At 41.0% G+C, this 19564-nt stretch overlaps 1 protein-coding gene across 3 annotated transcripts in view; it reads left to right on the top strand.

The window, feature by feature from the left end:
- Positions 1-19564, top strand: part of dgkh (diacylglycerol kinase, eta) — a 504569-nt gene that overhangs the window by 293706 nt on the left and 191299 nt on the right. For all 3 annotated transcript variants that reach the window (XM_072260835.1, XM_072260834.1, XM_072260833.1), the window contains 2 exons: positions 9426-9530; positions 11309-11441. In XM_072260835.1, coding sequence (XP_072116936.1) covers positions 9426-9530; positions 11309-11441 — 238 coding nt within the window. The remainder of the gene's footprint in view (positions 1-9425; positions 9531-11308; positions 11442-19564) is intronic.

Raw genomic sequence — 19564 nt, 5'->3', positions numbered from 1 at the left:
CGCTGCATGTACAAAGTGAATGCATTAAAATACGGCAAGTAAGTACATAAACATTAAAGCCCCAAAGCTAATGACGGTCTCTGCAAACCAATGCTTGGATGTCTCTAATATGATTTATGCTCCCCTTTATCTGAGAAACTTCCATGTTTAACCTTCAAATATCTTTTCTAATCACCGGTTCTGCTAGATTCCTTTCTTTTTTTAAGAGTTTTGGTGGAGCTTTTACTACTGCTGTGAATGACAGGACAGAGATTCTATTACATCTTAGCAAAGAATTTTATAGAGTAAGCACCAGCAGGCCAATTACCTTACAAGCTCTCATGATTCATGACAGGTTCCCATCAGTGATGTAGGAAGAATATAAGGAAAAGGAAAGAACAAAACAATATATGTGACAGAATATGTCAGAATGAAAGGCGAAGTATTCTGATGCTGCAGCCTTTAGGAGTTCACATCAAGAAAAACAAGGTCTAATACTTGCTACGGTTTTTCAGTCTGTAATCCACTGTAGGGTGATTCAGTGCTAAGCCCATGTCCCACAAGTTTTATCTTTATTTTTGTGAATGTTATGAAATACCTTGTGATCACATAGAGTGATTTTGGTAAGTATGTGACATTATTCTTGTACCAATACAGGCCACTCAGCCCATTGGGTTGATGAGATTCGCAGGAGACCAATCTCATTAGTCCCATTCTACTCCGATAGCCCTACAGATCTTACTCTGTTACACATGGCCATCAATTCTCCTTTGTTTTTTCTTTTGCCATCAACCTACATTGAGGGTAAATCACAGTGGCCAATGAACCTTAGAGCATATCTTTAAGTCAGGAGAAAACTGGAGGATCTGGCAGAAACCCTCACAGTTACAGTAGGTACATGCAAGCTCCTTACAGACAGCACTAGACCAGGATTAAACCTGGGTATCCAGAAAGGTGAAGTAGCAATATGAATTGCTGCACAGCTGTGAATGGGATTTCTATCAATTTGGTGAATCCTTCATGTTTCATGGTGGCTGGTAGCCGTGTCTCTCAGTCAAGCTGACAAGGCAGTGGTGGACAAGGAAGCCTGTATAAAATAGAAGATGTTCAGGAAGGACTGCCAGTCATTGTTCTCACTGATGCTTTAGTTCTTGAAGGTTTTATTCTAAAAGTGATTTTTTTTAAAGATATTTTCAAGTCTTGCCATTCTAAAGTTTTATCCTAAATACATGAATTTCCATCCTTAGTTTATAAATGAATTAGCATATGAGTAACTTCTTTTCATCTTTGTTTATTCCTTGCTTTCTTCTTATTTAAGCTAACTGCAATCTCTTAGAACAATTTTTCCATATTTTTCAATATTTCTACTAGTGAGCAGGATTTGTGTATGAAATATTTAGCTCTTCCATGAGATAATTAATTAAATGCAACACCGCTTTCAGGTTTTGGAAATAAAAAAAACAGAAACTGCTGGAAAATCTCAACAAGTCAGGCAGCATATGGTCAAGACAAGCAGCGTTTCAGTCCCAGCATCCTTCATCAGAATTGAAAAAAGGAGATACACACTAGTTTAGGTAGCAGAGGGTGTGAGTGGACAAAGTGAATTTCTCTGATATGGTGAAATATACGGACATTTAAAAGAGTTTAAGCTTCTTTGTCTATGCAATGCATTGAAAATGCAATGCAATGTTTTATATTTAACTGCACAAACAAAATAGGGAAAGAAAGAATGGTGGGTATAAATGCCCATTTTTCATACAAACAAAAAGAAAGAGCGAGTTACCATCCCACACCCGCTCTAACCTTTCTGTCTGTGACCTCCTGCAACAGGCTCAATGCAAGCTTGAGTTTATCTTGCATCAAACAGCATTGATATGATCAGGCTCAATCTTCATAGCTATCATTATTCCAGTATATATTGCGTTAATTATGGAGGAATATTTTCAGTTCATAATGTGATAGAATGTGAAATCTTGCCAGTCACAATTAGCCAGGTGTCAGACTTGTCTGTCTTTTTTTTCTCACCCCATTGCACTCGGTTGAATTCCCAGTGCCCCAACTACTCCCAAGATAAACCTTAAACCAAGGTTCCAATTCTTCTCAGTGAATTTGTCTTCTCAACAGAATTAATGGAAGAAGAGCAGCTTCCAGGTTTTCGCAATTGCTGAAGATTTTTGCACCTTCTACAATTTTACACAGACAATTATGTTCCAGTTTACCATGAGCACAGTACTTTAAATGCACATTCGCTTTCTTTAGGCTGAGTTGCCCCTCCACCTGCCTGAAATCACAGCAATTGTAATCATTTTTCTTCACTGCGTTTGGTTTACTGCTCAAGTCACGTTGACCCACATTGTTTGAACAGTGGTAACATGAAATAGGGTTGGCAGTCTTTCAGGAATTTGAACACCATGAAAGTTCCCCAGTGAAAATATTGGCAAAGTGCAATTTTATTTTCAATTATTTCAAAGGTTTTAGGGAAAAATAGTAATTATATAGCTGTGTGAAAGGATTAGAGTTGAGAAGTCATGTGATATAAGCCTAACCAATATGGCATTTCATAGAATAAATATACTCAGTCCTGCAAATACTTGCAAATTTTGATGTACCATAGGAAAAGTTGAGGAGTGATTCCAGTGTAGGCTTGGAAAATTGACTGTTCTAGATAACAGACCTAACCTGTTCCCCTCTACCACCATTCTCCTCTGTCGGACTGGTCCTCACTCTCAGTAATTTCTCCTTCAGCGCCTCCCATTTTCTCTAAACCAAAGATGTAGCCATGTGCACTTGCATGGGTCTCAGTTGTACCTGCCTTATTGTTGGCTACATGGAATAGTTTAAGTGCCTAGCTTATACCAGAATCACTCCTACATCAACTGCATTGGGGATGCTTCCTGCATCCATGTGGAACTTGTTGACTTCATCAACTTTGCCTCCAACTTCCACCTTGCCCTCAAATTTACCTAGTCCATTTACGACACGTCCCTCCCTTTTCTCGATGTCTCTGTCTCTGGAGACAGTTTATCTACTGATATTTTTTACAAACCCACTGATTCTCAAAGCGATACCTCTTCCCACCTTGTCACTTGTAAAAATGCCACTCCCTTGTCTTGGTTCCTCCGTCTTTGCTGCATCTACTCTCAGAATGAGGCTTTCCTTCCTTCACTATCAACGCTACCCTCACTTGCATCTCTTCCATTTCATACAGCCCTTCCCTCACTCCATCCTCTTGCCATCTTACCAGGGATAGGGCTCCTCTTGTCCTTACCGACCACCCAGTAGCCTCTGCATCCAACACATAATTCTGTGTAAATTCTACCATCACCTGCAGGTTCCCACCATAATACACATCTTTCCCTTCCCCACCCCCCACCCCACTTCCCGCTTTCCACAGGGATCACTCCCCGCGTAACTCCCTTGTACATTCATCCCTCCCCACTGATCTCCCACCTGGAACTTGTCCTTGCAAGCGGAACAAGTGCCATACTTGCCCCCTACACCTCCTCCCTCACTACCATTTAGGGCCCCAAACAGTCCTTTCAGGTGAGGTGGTACTTTACCTGTGAGTCTGTTGGGGTCATCTACTGTATCTGGTGCTCCCGGTGTGGTCTCCTGTATATTGGTGAGACCCAACGTAGATTAGGAGACCTACGTTCCTTCCACCAGAAAAACGGGATCTCCAGGTGGCCACTCACTTCAATTCTACTTCCCATTCCCATTCTAACATGTCAGTCCATGGGTTCCTCCACTGTTGCAATGAGGCCACACTCAGGTTGGAGGAGCAACACCTTACATTCCATCTGGGTAGTCTCCAACCTAATGGCATGAACATAAATTTCTTCAACTTCCATTAATTGCCCCCCCTCCACCACTCCCATTCCCATTCCTGATTCTCTCTCTCACTTCATCTCCTTACTTGCCCATCACTTCCCTCTTGTGCTCCTCACCCTTACTTTTCTACCATGGTTTTCAGTCCTCTCCAATCAGGATCCCCCTTCTCCAGCTCTTTATCTATTTCACCTATCAATTTCCCAGCTCTTTACTTCACTCCTCCTCTCCTGGTTTCACCTATCACCTATCACCTTCCTCCTCTCCCCCCACCTTCTTGATCTAACTTCTCAGTCATGATGAAGGGTCTTGGCCTGAAACATCAACTGTTTACTCTTTTCCATAGATGCTGCCTGGCCTGCTGAGTTCCTCCAGCATTTTGTGAATGTATCCAATATCTCTGTGGCCACTCTCTTTAAACACCATAGGATGCAGAACATGAGTTCCAGGAGACTGGTCAGCCTTCAGTCCCATTAATTTGCCTAGTACTTTTCCTCTCGTGATAATGATGATTTCAAATTCCTTTCCCTCCTCAACACACCAGATTTCCTAAAATTAATAGGATGTTTCTTGTGCTTTGTATTGTAAATACAGATACTTGTCATCACAGTTATAATTGGAAATAAGAACTAGAATTAAATTTATTATTACTGACTTAGATGATGTAAAATTTGTTTTAAAGACATAAAATTACTATAAATTGCAAAAATAAATAAACAGTGGGGAAAAAAGAAGGTATAGGGGCCTCAGGGTTCGCACCACCAGGCTCAGGAACTGTTATTACTCCACAACCGCCTGGCTCTTGAATAAAAGGGAATAACTACTGTCACTTGCCTCGTCATTGAAATGTTCCTACAACCAATGATCTCAGTTTAAGGACTCTTTACCTCATTATCTCATGTTCTCATTATTTATTGCTATTTATTTATATTTGCATTTGCATAGCTTGTTGTCTCTTGCACTCTGGTTGATCTTGTTATAGTTATTATTCTATAGATTTGTTGAGTATGCCCACAAGAAAATTGATCTCAGGAGTCTAGCGTGGTGATGTATGTAGTTTGATAATAAAATTTACTTTGAACTTTACTTTGAAAAAAGAAAGAATAACAAGATAGTGTTCATGAATTCATGGACCATTCAGAAATGTGATGACAGAGGGGAAGAAGCTTTCTGAATTGATGAGTGTGAGTCTTCAGGTTCCTGTATCTAGTGATAGATGCCTCCTTTTTGAGGCACCACTGCTTGAAGATGTCCTCAGTGGTGGAGAGCATATAGTAGGCTGCAATAGTTAACCAATGTTTTCATACTTTGACGACCAAGATTTTTAGTCATTTTATGGATTGGTTCCTTCCAGGATTTGTCTGATTTGTTGTTTTCAATGATGCCAATGATTATTATGGAGGAATTATGAATATCAAGGTTTATGAACAACATTCCCTTTTCCACTAAATGTCAGCGCTCTGAAGGCCAAAAGATTGTATTTGGTGATGACAGTGATTGGGTGGTGAAATTACTTTAGTATTGGCCATGGTTGGTATGGTTTCAGTGGGCAAAGGGTCTGTTTTTGCACTAAATGTCTCTAAGACTTTATGATTCCAACATGCAAACTCCATACAGACAGCGCCATGGGTCAGGATCAAACTCAAATTGAAGGAATTGTGAGGTTGCACTACCAAGTGATAGATCAGGGTAATATAATATGGGGAGTGAGCTGATCAAAGAGACAATTTACAGGACTTAAAGGAGATCTGTGTTAGTTGTGAAATAGAGTATATGAATTACTGGATGAAAAGGTAGATGGGTAGATTATTGTTTGCAGAAGATACAAATATTGATGATGTTATGTACAGTGTTTAAGACTATCCAAGGATGTAGATCAGTTGTAGATATGGAAGAAATAGAAGCTATAGTCACATATTACTTTAGGAGATCAAATGTAAAGGAACAGGACACTGTTAATAGTATATTCTTTAAACAGCTTCAATTATACCGGTGCCTAAGAAGGCAGTGTTAACCTGCCTCTATGACTATCATCCAGTAGCACTTGCATGCACTGTGATGAAGTGCTTTGAGAGGTTGGTGCTGAAAGATATCAACTACTACCTGAGGACTACTCCAATTTGCCTACCAGCCAGCACAACAGGTTCATGGCAGGTGCCATTTCCTTGGTCTTGAGTGAGGCTCTTGACTCAACCCTGGAACATCTGGACAGCAAAGATGCATACATCAAGATGCTCTATATCGACTATGGCTAGGCATTCAGTGCTATCATCCCCTCAAAACTAACTAATAAGCCTCAAGACCTTGGCCTCAATAACTCTTTGTGAAATTGGATCCTTGGTTTCCTCACTTGCAGATCCCAGTCAGTTCAGATTGACAACACCATCTCCTCCACAATCTTCATCAGCACAGATGCTTAGCTCCCTGTTCTACTCACTTTATACTCATTGGGGGGGGATCAGAGATAGAGAGGTTCAGTAACTTTAAATTCCTCTGTGTTTCTGAAGATTCAGCATGACACCTAAAACTCTGACAAACTTTTATAGATGTGTGGTGAAGAGTATATTGACTGGTTGCATCACAACCTGGTATCTAAACACCAATGCTCTTGAATGGAAAATCTTACAAAAAGTAGTGGATACAGCCTAGTCCATCATGGGTAAAGCCCTCCTCACCACTAGGCATATTAACATGAGGCACTATTACAGGAAAGCAGCATCCATCATCAAGGATCCCCACCACCCAAGCCATTCTCTCTTCTCATTGCTGCCATCAGGAAGAAGGTACAGAACCTCAGGACCCCCTCCACCAGGTTCAGGAACAGTTATTACCCTATCACTGAACTGTTCCCACAATCTATGGACTCACGTTTAAGGACTCTTCATCTCATGTTCTCGATATTTATTGCTTGCTTACTTGCTTACTTATTTATTTTGTATTTCCACAGTTTCTTGTCTATTGTACATTGGTTGTTCATCGTTCAGTGCAGTCTTTCATTGATTCTATATTGTTTCTTGCATTTACTGGGTATGCCCGCAAGAAAGCAAATCTCAGGGTTGTATATGGTGACATATATGTACTTTGATAATAAATTTGCTTTGAACTTTGAGCAGCATTGACGTCCAGAGGAACCTTGGGACCTTGCAGAGGGACATAGGAGAATGGGCAAAGAAGTGGCAGATGGAATACAGTGTCACTAATGTGAGGCAGAAGTGATTTGTTGCACATTTGATTAATTAGTTTGGCACAACATCATGCACCACAAGGCCTGTTGTTGTGTGGTATTGTTTATTTATTTAAACATACGGCACAATAGCAGGCTGTTGTGGCCAAACAAACCCCCAATACCCAATTACATCGGCGTGTCCAATTAACCTGCTAACCTATTTGTCTTCAGACTGCGGGAAGAAACTAGAGCACCTGGAGGAAACTCACATAGTTGCGGGGAGAACACACAAATTTATTACAGACAATGGTGGAATATTCCATGTTTTTTGTCTGCATTGGGTTCCCACTGCTGATCCTGGATCTGCTCCCCCTGCTCACTTTAAATACTGCTGCTCCCAAATGATAACGCCGTGGTTCGGTGACTGCCCAGTACCTGGCACTACCTAGAAATGTGTTGTACAGGGAACGATGCTATCATTGTGAGACTGACACAGAAATTTAATCATGTACACATGCACAAATTTTGATAAGTTCTGTGCCACATTTCTGCATTGCCACAATTTGACCTAGAAACATTAAAAATTATGTTTTGTGGAATTTATGCAAACTTCCTGGGGGTGTGGTGGTGTCAAAAAATGGACCTACATATGTAGATTTCTGGTCCAATAAATCTTCAGCTTGTTTGTCATTACTGGTACAACTTGAAGTGTTTAACATCACTGTCAATGCTGTTTGATATTATTTGTATCATTGAAGTTTTACTTTGAAGTCTGGCCGACTCACAAGCTGAATTTTCAGCTTTTGAAGGGTTCTGGGAGCTTTATAAATTTGAGCTTTCTGAGCAAGTCATTTTTGCCAAAATTTTTAATGACTATTCTATACTTTGATGGGTGTTACAAGCCTGGAGATGTGTACTCCATCATCGTGTGAGGAATTTCAAGATTTATTTTTTTCTTAAATCCCCAAAAGGGTTTAAAACAAACTAGATCAGTTTCTCAGCTATATAATAGCAATTGTACTTTGCTATTGTTAGTTCCAAGCAATCCCTTCAAAAAGTAGATGCTGTGAACAACAGAAGCTATTGCTCAGTAGTTGATGGTTATTCATTGTGTTGAAATAAATATTTCTTGAGTTATTAAAAATTAAAATCCAGATGGCAGAAATCTGAAATGAAACGAGAGCACTCTTAAGTGTTTTTCTTTCTCTCAAAATCAGATGATTATGGGTCTAGACCTCATTCTTTAGATCTGAACACAGAAAGAACAGAGTTCTAGATCAGTGCTGAGTGAGTTCTGCAGTCAAGTATGTCACCTCTTAGCAGGTATTAAGCTGTGACCCTGACAGTCCTAGGCCAGGAAGTCCTTACTGGCAGCTTGGGCAAAATTTATCCCTCATCTAACCAGCTGAAATCATCATTTGCATGTTCCTGTTTTATAAGCTTACCCTGACTTCATATTGGCATAGATGTGTTCTATACATCATAGCAGTTCCTAAATGTCAGATAAATTAATTTGACCTTAAAGCACTTTGTATCTTTTGGAGGTTGTTAAAATAGGAAAATAAATGTAACATACTTTTTATTTTTCTGATATGCATATACTTATAAAAATTCCAACACATCATGAGTAAGTGTACCCTTTTCTCTGTCCAGATAATTATTGTATCACATTTGCCTCAGGATCATATGCAAAATGTTTAGAGTCTTAATACATTGCATAGAACTGTGACTAAAATCATACTTTTATAATGGTTTCCCTGTGACAATTTGCCAAAAAAGGTCTTCGTTAATAAACAGTGCACCATCTCGTTCATCTTGAAAAATAGCAAAGGAACTCATAGTAAATATTTAATAGAACTATATACTTCAAAACAGTTTCAGAAATATTTTGAACAGATATATTCTTGAGGCTGTATATAATTCCCTTCTCCCTGTAAAAGCATAAACAGTGGTGCATAGAGAAAGGTTTTGCTCAGCAAGGGGTATCATCAAGTGGTTTTAGAATTTTCGAGATATGTTTTAGTCAGGATATAGTATTCATTCCCAAAAGAGAGCTAAGCACAAGTGATGCAAGGTGTATTTCGGCAAACTAAGTGCCAGTTTGATATCCAATTTACTGTCTCTTGTGCCAGATAAAAGATTCTGTCTATGCATTTCAGGGAATCGTTTGGTTTGAACTGAATAAGCAAGAGCTCAGCATTAATGATTAATGAGTGCTGCTCTTGCATTTGCTCAGTTCTCAGTGGTATCCACCCATGTTCCTATCCCACCACTGCAAAAAGTTAGAAGACCACCTTGTCAGACAGAACAAAGAACACACAATTATTTAATTTCTCTTGCATCAAAGCACCATAAAGCTGTGTTTTATGAATGACTTACATGGACAGTTTACATTTTCAAAAATGTTTTATTTTTATTTCCTTGCTCTGCTTAATGGAGGAATGTGTTTCAGGTAATTACACCATTCAGAAGACTAATTCTTTGTGCTGAGAATCGAAAAGAGATGGAAGACTGGATCTCTTCATTAAAATCTGTACAAAGTAGAGAACACTACGAGGTAAGCTTCCAATATCGGTGTTTCTATTACTGTGTTTAGGATCCCTGCAATGAACACCAAATGAGAGGATAACTTCACATCGTGCATCATAGAAAATACTACATGACAGTTTGCTTGAGGGCAATCGTCCAGCATCTCCCTGGCCATGAACTGAGAATGATTTAATCTGTTTTCTTTATTTCTGAAATTGCCTTTATTTTATTAAGGCTGCACATGGTTGTGTAATTGAATTGGAACCGAAGCCTGCTGATTGAGAGAACAGATGGCAGACTCATTCTCTGAGGCAAGTGCAAGTCATCGGTGATGATCCCAGTTCCCTTTCTCCCCCAGAGCTGATTCTCTGATCCAGGGAACCTGGAATATTAGGAGTGCTGTGAATTTGATACATTGAGCTGCACCACCCATTCTGCAGTCATATTTTGATGAATTTAATCAATATTTAAAAATGTGTTTAAAAATTGTAGGGTGGACATACTTGAATATCTACATAAACCCCATGTTAATGTTCATAGCAGGCAGGTGGGTTGAGTTCGGTACCGATCAGCCATAACCTGAGTTATGAGACAATGATTTACTGAATGACTTTCTCTGTTCCATTGCAGGGTATTGTTTTGCTTCAAGTGCAGCAAAGTTCTGAGAAGTGGGGCATTTCTAGAGTCTAGTTGAAGGAATGCTGTCCACATAATAGGTTATAGTAACAAGTGACTACGTAATCAGTTAATAGCTGTGAAAATCTTTAGATCTTTAGTAGGAGAATTTGCACTATTTCTCACTTTTTGCAAGTCATACCACCAGTACTACGTAGGATTTAATTATTGTCAGACCCGCAGGAATTTTCTCTCCTCTTCTTCCACTCGACCTCTTGATTTTTTGTAATGACAGGGGTGGACAAGTGATTTGCATGAAAAGGAGCAAAACTCTTCTTTATATAGGTTTTGCAATCTTGCCACTTGACAGGAATATGCATCAGAAATTTGGGTACGAAAGGCTAGGACGTGTGAATTGCTGGACTTGCATCTATATCCAGAAATTCTTGTAATCCCATATATCTTGTTAGAAATAGAGAACTCTGCATTTCAGCAGAAGATTCTAAAATTTACTGGGATTTCATTGTTTAGTAATAGAAATGTTCATTTGTACTGAACCAATGTCTAAAAGGAAACCTTATGGGAAATAAATTATTGAGGGATACGAGAGACTGCAAGTGCTGGAATCTGGAATTTATTGCACAAAGAGACTACTGGGAGAATTCAGTGGGTCAGACAACATTTGTGGAGGGAAATGGGCAGTTGACATTTTGATCGAGACCCTTCATCATTCAATGAAGGGCCTCCACCTTAAATATTGACTGTCCATTTCCCTCCACTGGTTCTGCCCAACCCAGTGAGTTCCTCCAGCAGTTTGTTTTAATTTGGCAGTAAATTATTAGGTAAGTGAATGTGAATTATAAAATACCAGTTTATGGTTATTTTAAAGTAAGGTAGTTCCTAAGAATCCTCATGACATTTACCTTCCTAAGAACCCTTGTGATATGGATAGTCATGTTACAGGAGAATAGGCTATAATTGCCTTCAAAGCACAAACTTAAACAGATTTTCCAGATCATGCTGTAACCAATATGGCATATGTAATGGAAACAGTGTTCCCTAATCCATCAATCTTATTATAACCAATTCACATAATGGAAACACCCATTACCGCCACACTACATGTATACTATGAGAGATTTTTGTGGAGATTTCTGCTGTTAAACAGACCTGTTTTCTTCCCTTCACTAGACGGCACAGTTTAATGTGGAGCATTTCTCAGGAATGCATAACTGGTATGCCTGCTCCCATGCTCGCCCTACATTCTGTAATGTTTGCCGGGAAAGCCTATCTGGTGTCACCTCTCATGGACTCTCCTGCGAAGGTAAAGAGCTTGTGATCAACAGAGCTTCAATGAAATATACTGAAGCAGTTTATAACCATTTGTTGCTTTAACCCAGAGGTTTCCCATTTGTGCATCCTGTGCCCATTAATCCAGGCCAGATCTCACGCCAGCTGTTTTATTCACTTTTAATGTATTAACTGTGTCATCCTCTGTGAATGTTAAGGCTTGGGATGTCAATGAGCTGTTGCCTCATTGTTGGATAAATGTTGAATCAGATCATTAAGATTTCTGATAGAATTTACAGCATAGGAGAAAGCCAGTCAGGTCGATACCAAAGCTAAGTTCCACACAATCTTTCTCCTTTATACTTCATCTTATCTTACCTGAATATTCTTTTTCCCATATAGGGGATAACCTTTTTTCCATGGTCGGCTTAAGGTGAAGGAAGGAGCTTTAAAGGGGTTTTGAGGGGAAAATCTTTTACACATGAAGTGGGAAGTTACACATGTTGAACACACTGACACAGGAGTTGATATTATCCAATATAATCACTACATATGGGGGCACTTAGATAAGCATATATACTCAGTACAAGGAAATGGGATTAGTGTAGATGGGCAAAAGATTTGCATGGACATGGATGGAACGGGTAATTTCAGAGCTGTATGGCTGACTCCAGTGGTGTTTTATTTTCCTGGAGGTTTGAGGACTAATCTGATCAGTCTTTTATTAAAAATAGTAATCCTTCAGTTCTGGTATCATGCTTATTTTCTTTGTACATTCAGCACTGGATGACAAAAGTTTTATAATTAAGAAATGGATGACCGCGGAGGTGCGTGCGCTGCTGAGGACCATGACTCTGCCTTCAGAGCAGGCAACAAGGCAGCCCAAACAACAGCGAGGGCCAAACTGTCCCGGGCCATCAGAGAGGCAAAGCGTGCACACGCCCAGCGAATCCACAGCCACTTCCAGGACAGCAGTGACAGGCGGCGCATGTGGAAGGGCATTCAGGACATCACCAACTACAAGACAACACCACCTGCCTGTGCTGGTGATGCCTCCCTCCCAGATGCATTGAACAACTTCTACGCTCGTTTTGAGGCGGAAAACAACGTGGCGGTGAGGAAGACCACCCCTCCTCCAAATGACCAGGTTCTGTGTCTTACCATGGCCAACGTGAGGAGAACCCTCTGTGGGGTCAACCCACGGAAGGCTGCTGGACCAGACAATATTCCTGGCAGAGTGCTTAGAGGATGTGCAGACTAGCTAGCAGAGATTCTCACTGACATCTTCAACATCTCCCTGAGCAGCGCCGTTGTTCCTACGTGCTTCAAGGCCGCCACCATCGTCTCTGTGCCGAAGAAGTCATCAGTGTCCTGCCTCAACAACTACCATCCCGTTGCACTCACATCCATCATCATGAAGTGTTTCGAGAGGCTCATCATGAGGCACATCAAGACCCTGCTGCCCCCCCTCACTGGACCCCCTGCAGTTCGTGTACCGTCCCAACCGTTCAACAGACGACACCACTGCCATCACCCTCCACCTGGCCCTAACCCACCTCGACAAAAAGGACTCGTATGTTCAAATGCTGTTCATAGACTTCAGTTCAGCATTCAACACAATCATTCCTCAGAAATTGATTGGAAAGCTGAGTCTACTGGGCCTGAACACCTCCCTCTGTAACTGGATCCTGGACTTCCTGACTGGGAGACCTCAGTCAGTCCGGATTGGAAGCAGCATCTGCAACACCATCACACTGAGCACGGGGGCACCCCCTCCCCCCCCCCCCCCCCCCCCAGGGCTGTGTGCTCAGTCCACTGCTGTTCACGCTGCTGCAACACACAGCTCGAACCACATCATCAAGTTCGCCAATGACACGACCGTGGTGGGTCTCAGCAGCAAGAACGATGAGTCAGCATACAGAGAGGAGGTGCAGCGGCTAACGGACTGGTGCAGAGCCAACAACCTGTCTCTGAATGTGCACAAAACAAAAGAGATGGTTATTGACTTCAGGAGGACACAGAGCGACCACTCTCCACTGAACATCGACGACTCCTCCGTAGAGATCGTTAAGAGCACCAAATTTCTTGTTCACCTGATCCCTCAACACCAGCTTCATAGCAAAGAAAGCCCAGCAGCATCTCTACTTTGTGTGAAGGCTGAGTAAAGTCCATCTCCCATCCCCCATCCTCACCACATTCTACAGAGGTTGTATTGAGAGCATCCTGAGCAGCTGCATCACTGCCTGGTTCAGAAATTGCACCATTTCAAATTGCAAGACCCTGCAGCGGATAGTGAGGTCAGCTGAGAAGATCATCGGGGTCTCTCTTCCCACCATTACAGAGATTTACACCACACACTGCATCCGTAAAGCAAACAGCATTATGAAGGACCCCACACATCCCTCATATAAACTCTTCTCCCTCCTGCCATCTGACAAAACACACCGAAGTATTCGGGCTCTCATGACCAGACTATGTAATAGTTTCTTCCCCCAAGCCATCAGACTCCTCAATACCCAGAGCCTGGACTGACACCAACCTACTGCCCTCTACTGTGCTTATTGTCTTGTTTATTATTTATTGTAATGCCTGCACTGTTTTGTGCACTTTATGCAGTCCTGGGTAGGTCTGTAGTCTAGTGTAGTTTCTGTGTTGTTTTACGTAGTTCAGTATAGTTTTTGTATTGTTTCATGTAGCACCATGGTCCTGAAAAAGGTTGTCTCGTTTTTACTGTGTACTGTACCAGCAGTTATGGTCGAAATGACAATAAAAAGTGACTTGACTTGACTTGACTTGAAACCCTATTGAATCAGTGTAACTAAAATAAGATTCATTGGAACCCATTGGCGACATAGGATGAAACTGTGAACAAATATCCCTTGAAGTACCTTAGAACCCACCTATGTGACCCATGGAGTCACAGGCTTCTGATTGATATTACACCGGAAAATCTTTTAGAGATTACTGTGTCATTTCTTGACAAGTGTGAAAGGGCAAAAGTACATGGGCACCATCAGCGGAATTGAGTTTTAATGATTTTTGTCAAGAGTGAGGAAACAATTTGTATCAAGTGAGCTAGCTTGATTCCTGATATCTTATAACTTTTAGCTATTATGACTGCACATCCATAGCCTGCAGTGATGCGTGTGAATCACGATCTCTACAGTAGACTTGTTTAGTTCTGTTTCTCACTTGTAGTTATTCCTGGATTCAAGAATATTATTTTCATTCCTGCAAAATACTGCCATTTTTTTAGTGTTAGTATCAGCTTGACGTACTTTCTAAAACAGAAGATCATAAGCAAGTAGATCCTATTCCTTGGTCCTGAGCAAGAAGTCTCTACCAGCATTCCAGTTTCGTACCAAGGGTGTGTATAGCATTGACTGAGCATCAATCTGCATGTTTCCTTTGAGAACTTATTGCAGTGTCCTATACAACATTCATTCCACCACCAAAGGATCATCTTGTGTTTTGGTTGCCATTTTGTACAAGTTAATACAGAGCATGCATTTCTTGTGTCCTACAGTGTAAAAATCATAGGCTGAAATGCCTTATAAAATGCAAAATGTCAGACACATTGTTTTCTGAATGTCCAAGCTAGAATCTCTCTTTCTTCTAATCTCCTGTAAGTGCAGGTCCTGAGCCATCAAACTCTTCTCATATACATTAACCCTCTCATTCCTGGAATCCTTCTCTTCAAGACCTTCTCCAATGTCAGCATCTTTTGTTAGATAGGGAGCCCAAAGCTGTTCACGATTCCAAGTGCAGCCTGACCGATGCCTGATTTCAACCAATGTTGAAATGCTCAGCATCACATTCTAATCTTCTCTAAATGAATGCTAACATTGCATTTGCTTTCCTCACCAACGAATAAACCTGCAAATTAACCTTTAGGGAATCCCACACAAGGACTCCCAAGTCCCTTTGCACCTTGGAGTTTTGAATTTTTTTCTCCATTTAGAAAGAGTCTACACCTTTATTCGGTATTGGGACCACTTCTTTTTACGTTGTATATCAATGATTTAGTTGATGGAATAGATAGCTTTGTTGCCAAATTTGCAGATGATACAAAGACTGGTGGAGGGGCAGGTAGTATTGAGAAAACAGGAAGGCTGCAGAATGACTTGGACAGATGAGGAGCATGGACAAGAAAGTAGCAAATGAAATACCATGTTGGAAAATACATGGTCAGACACTTTGGTAGAAGAAATAAATCTACAGACTATTTTCTAAACAGGGAGAAAATCCAAAAATTTGAGATGCAAAGGGACTTGGGAGTCCTTGTGCGGAACACTCTAAAGGTTAACTTGCAGGTAGAGTCGATGATGAGGAAGGCAAATTAGCATTCATTTAAAGAGGTCTTGAATATATGAGCAGGGATGTGATACTGAGGCTTCATAAGGCACTGGTGAGGCCTCACCTTGAGTATTATGAACTGCTCTGGGATCCTCATCAGAGAGAAGATGTGCTGGTGCTGGAGAGGTTCAGAGGAGGTTTAGAAGGATGATCAGGAATGAAAGGATTACGAGGAATTTTTTGGAAGCTCTGGGTTTGTACTTGCTGGGATTTAGAAGGATGATGGGGGATCTCATTGTCTAGGCCTTTCAACATTCAAAAGTTTTCAGAGTAGATGTGGAAAGGATGTTTCCCATGGTGGGGGAGTCTAGGACGAGGGGGCACAGCCTCAGGATAGAGAGGCATCCATTTAAAACAGAGATGCAGAGAAATTTCTTCAGCCAGAGGGTGGTGAATTTGTGGAATTTGTTGCCACATGCAGCTGTGGAGGCCAGGTCATTGAGTGTATTTAAGGCAGAGCTTGATAGGTTCTTGATTGGACACAGCATCAAAGATTATGGGGAGAAGGCCGGGGAGTGGGGCTGAGGAGGGGAAAATCGGATCAGCCATGATCGAATGGCAGAGTGGACGTGATGGGCCAAATGACCTGCTTCTGCTCCTACGTCTAATGGTCTTATGGTCTTATTCCTTCTCTCAAAGTACATGACCGTACACTTCCCTGTACTATATTCCATCTCCCATTTCTTCACCCATTCTCCCAATCTGTCTTAGTCCTTTTGCAGGCTCACTGCTTCCTCAACACTACCTGTCCTTACACCTATCGTCATATCATCCGCAAACTTGACTACAAAGCCATCAATTCCATCATCCAAATCTTTGGTATATAATGTGAAAAGAAGCGGTCCCAACACTGACTCCTGTAGAACACCACTAGCCACCGCTAGCCTACCAGGATAGGCCCCCTTTATACCCACTCTTTGCCTCCTGCCAGTCAGCCAATCTTCCATCCATGCTGGTATGTTTCCTGTAATACTATGGGCTCTTGCTTTGTTAAGCTGTCTCGTGTGCAGCACCTTGTCAAAGACCTTCTAAAAATCAAGTATACAACACCCACTGACTCTTCTTTGTCCATCCTGCTTGTTATTTCCGCAAATAATTCTAATAGATTTGTATGGCAAGATTTCTCCTTAAGGAAAACATACTGACTTTGTCCTATTAAATCATGTCCTTCCAAGTTTCCTGAAACCTCATCCTTAATAATGGACTCCAACATCTTACCAACTACTGAGGTCAGGCCAACTGGCCTATAATCCTATAATTTCCTGGCTTTTGCACCCCCCCCTCCCCCACTTTCTTAAGGAATGGAGTGACATTTGCAATTTCCCAGTCCTCTGGAACCATTCCAGAATCTAATGATTCTTGAAAGCTCATTACTAATGCCTCCATGACCTTTGCAGCTACGTCTTTCAGATCTCTGGGGTGTTGTCCATTTGGTCCAGGTGACTTATCTACCTTAACACCTTTCAGCTTCCCAAGCACCATCTCCTTAGCAATAGAAATTGCACTCACTTCTGCCCCCTTACATTCTTGAATATGTGGCATATTGTGAAGACTGACGCAAAATACATATTACAATTTAAGATTGTTTAGTGTCATTTTGAGTACCCAAGTGTAAAGGAGAACGAAATAGTTGTTACTCCGGATCTGATGCACACAAAAAACACAAAGGTTAAAGAGCCCAATAACAATAAAAAACACAGTAAATATAAATAGATAAGATAGATTATGTACATTGATTTTATGTCCATAAAGTGATACTAGTCCGTACATAAGATGACTGCTAGGAAATAATAAAGTAGTGGTGGAGTTAATGGGTAGAGATGTTAACTATTTTTGGGTCTAGTGGTCCTGGCGTGGATACTACATAGCCACCTCCATGATGGGAGTGGGACAAACGGTCCATGAGCAGGGTGGATGGGATCCTTCATGATGTTACTGGTTCTTTTCCAGCATCTTTCTCTATATATATGTTCATGATGGTGACATTAAGTGGAGTGACCTTTGCTATACAGTATAACAGTTTGTCAGAACTTCCAGAATCCAGTGATTTTTGAAAGATCACTACTGATGCCTGCACAATCTCTTCAGCTCTCTCTTTCAGAACCCTGAGGTGTACTCCATCTGGTCTGGCTGATTTATCTACCTTCAGCCCTTTCAGCTTCCCAAGCACCTTCACCTTACTAATAGCAACTGCATTCTCTTCTGCCCCCTGGCACTCTTGAATTTCTGGCATACTGCTGATGCCTTCCACAGTGAAGACTGTCATAGCATATTTAATGAGTTCATCCACCCTTTCTTTGTTCTCCATTGCTATCTCTCCAGTGTCACTTTCCAGTGGTCAGATATCCACTTTGTTTCTCTTTTACTCTTTTTATATCCGAAGTACACAATTCATTAGAGTTTCATAACATGAAAATTCAGTCACCAAATAAGCCAATGTTTTCCACAACAACTGAGGCATTTTCAATTTGTTCCTCCAAAGGTTTGATTTTAGTTACCCGTCCTCAGGTTATTGGTGGTATGTGTGTATGGCAGCTTCATCCGGAGAGTCTGTCAGAATTAATTGCATCACACCAGGAGGGATATAATTCTTTTGAAGAATCTTCAATCAAATTAAATAATTCAATTTGCTTTTAAGACCCATGTCTATATGCTAACTGACGAAATCACCAGTGACATTATTATTCGAAGATGAGTGTGACACCATCAGTCAGCTTTCAACCCATGACAATAGGAATCACTGTGACAGGGAGTTGACTGTTTGATTTAATGACATAGAAAGAGGATTCGATGGAGATAATTAAATGGCAAAATGTTTAATTCCTGCCTGTTCTACATTGACAAAATTTGCATTGGAAATAAAGATGAAAACTTACTGTGTTAGCTGAGAATGTTTTTTAATTTTGAAAAGGTATTTGGAATGTTAATGAGAGTTACTGCTCATCTGACATGGGCATATTTATTATTTTGCATACACTAGGAAAAAATGCAGCTAATTTTCTTGTCAGCTATATTAAATCTGCATCAGCCTTGGGAAATTCATGTTAAATTGAGCACTGTGATATGGCATTTAAGCATTGCTCACTCACAACTCCTGAGCCCTGTTTCATTCCCAGATACTCATTTCAGGGAGGTATCACCACCATTTCAGGGAGGTAGCACACCCCCCCCGCCCCCCCGCCACCGTCGACCTCCAAGGGTGTATGTAATACTTTGTTTAGTGATTTTGTCTAATCTGTAAACCAAGTTAGGTATATGCTGCAAATGTGACATTAAAATATGTAAACAACAGGAATTCTGCAGATGCTGGAAATTCAAGCAACACACATCAAAGTTGCTGGTGAACGCAGCAGGCCAGGCAGCATCTCTAGGAAGAGGTACAGTCGACGTTTCAGGCCGAGACCCTTCGTCAGGAGTTGATTAAAATATGTACTTATATTATCATGTTTATTCTATTACAACTTTAAGCAAATCTACAGGGAGTTTGGCCTCATCACGTAGGACATCAATAGCGTAGCTCCTTAGCAGGCAGCCAGCTAGTTTAAGTAACGTTAGCTATGCTGTAATGACACCTGTTAAACTCACCTCAACATGTCTTTTACATTTTAACCCACCATGGGCAATAGAAAAGTCACTGTTGCAAACAGTGCAGTGAGCAACACTGTCATTATTTTTGAGTTCGACTGTAAAGCCCGCCCACAAAGAAAACTGATAGGTCTACTTAGCAGGGGTCTCCAACCTTCTTTGCACCGCAGACTGGTTTAGTATTGACAATATTCTTGCGGACCGGGGGGCGGGGGG

The sequence above is a fragment of the Mobula birostris genome, chromosome 6 (assembly GCF_030028105.1).
Source record: "Mobula birostris isolate sMobBir1 chromosome 6, sMobBir1.hap1, whole genome shotgun sequence".
Lineage (NCBI taxonomy): Eukaryota > Metazoa > Chordata > Chondrichthyes > Myliobatiformes > Myliobatidae > Mobula > Mobula birostris.
The sequence above is the reverse complement of the archived record's forward strand: the minus strand, read 5'-3'. Positions and strand labels throughout refer to the sequence as shown.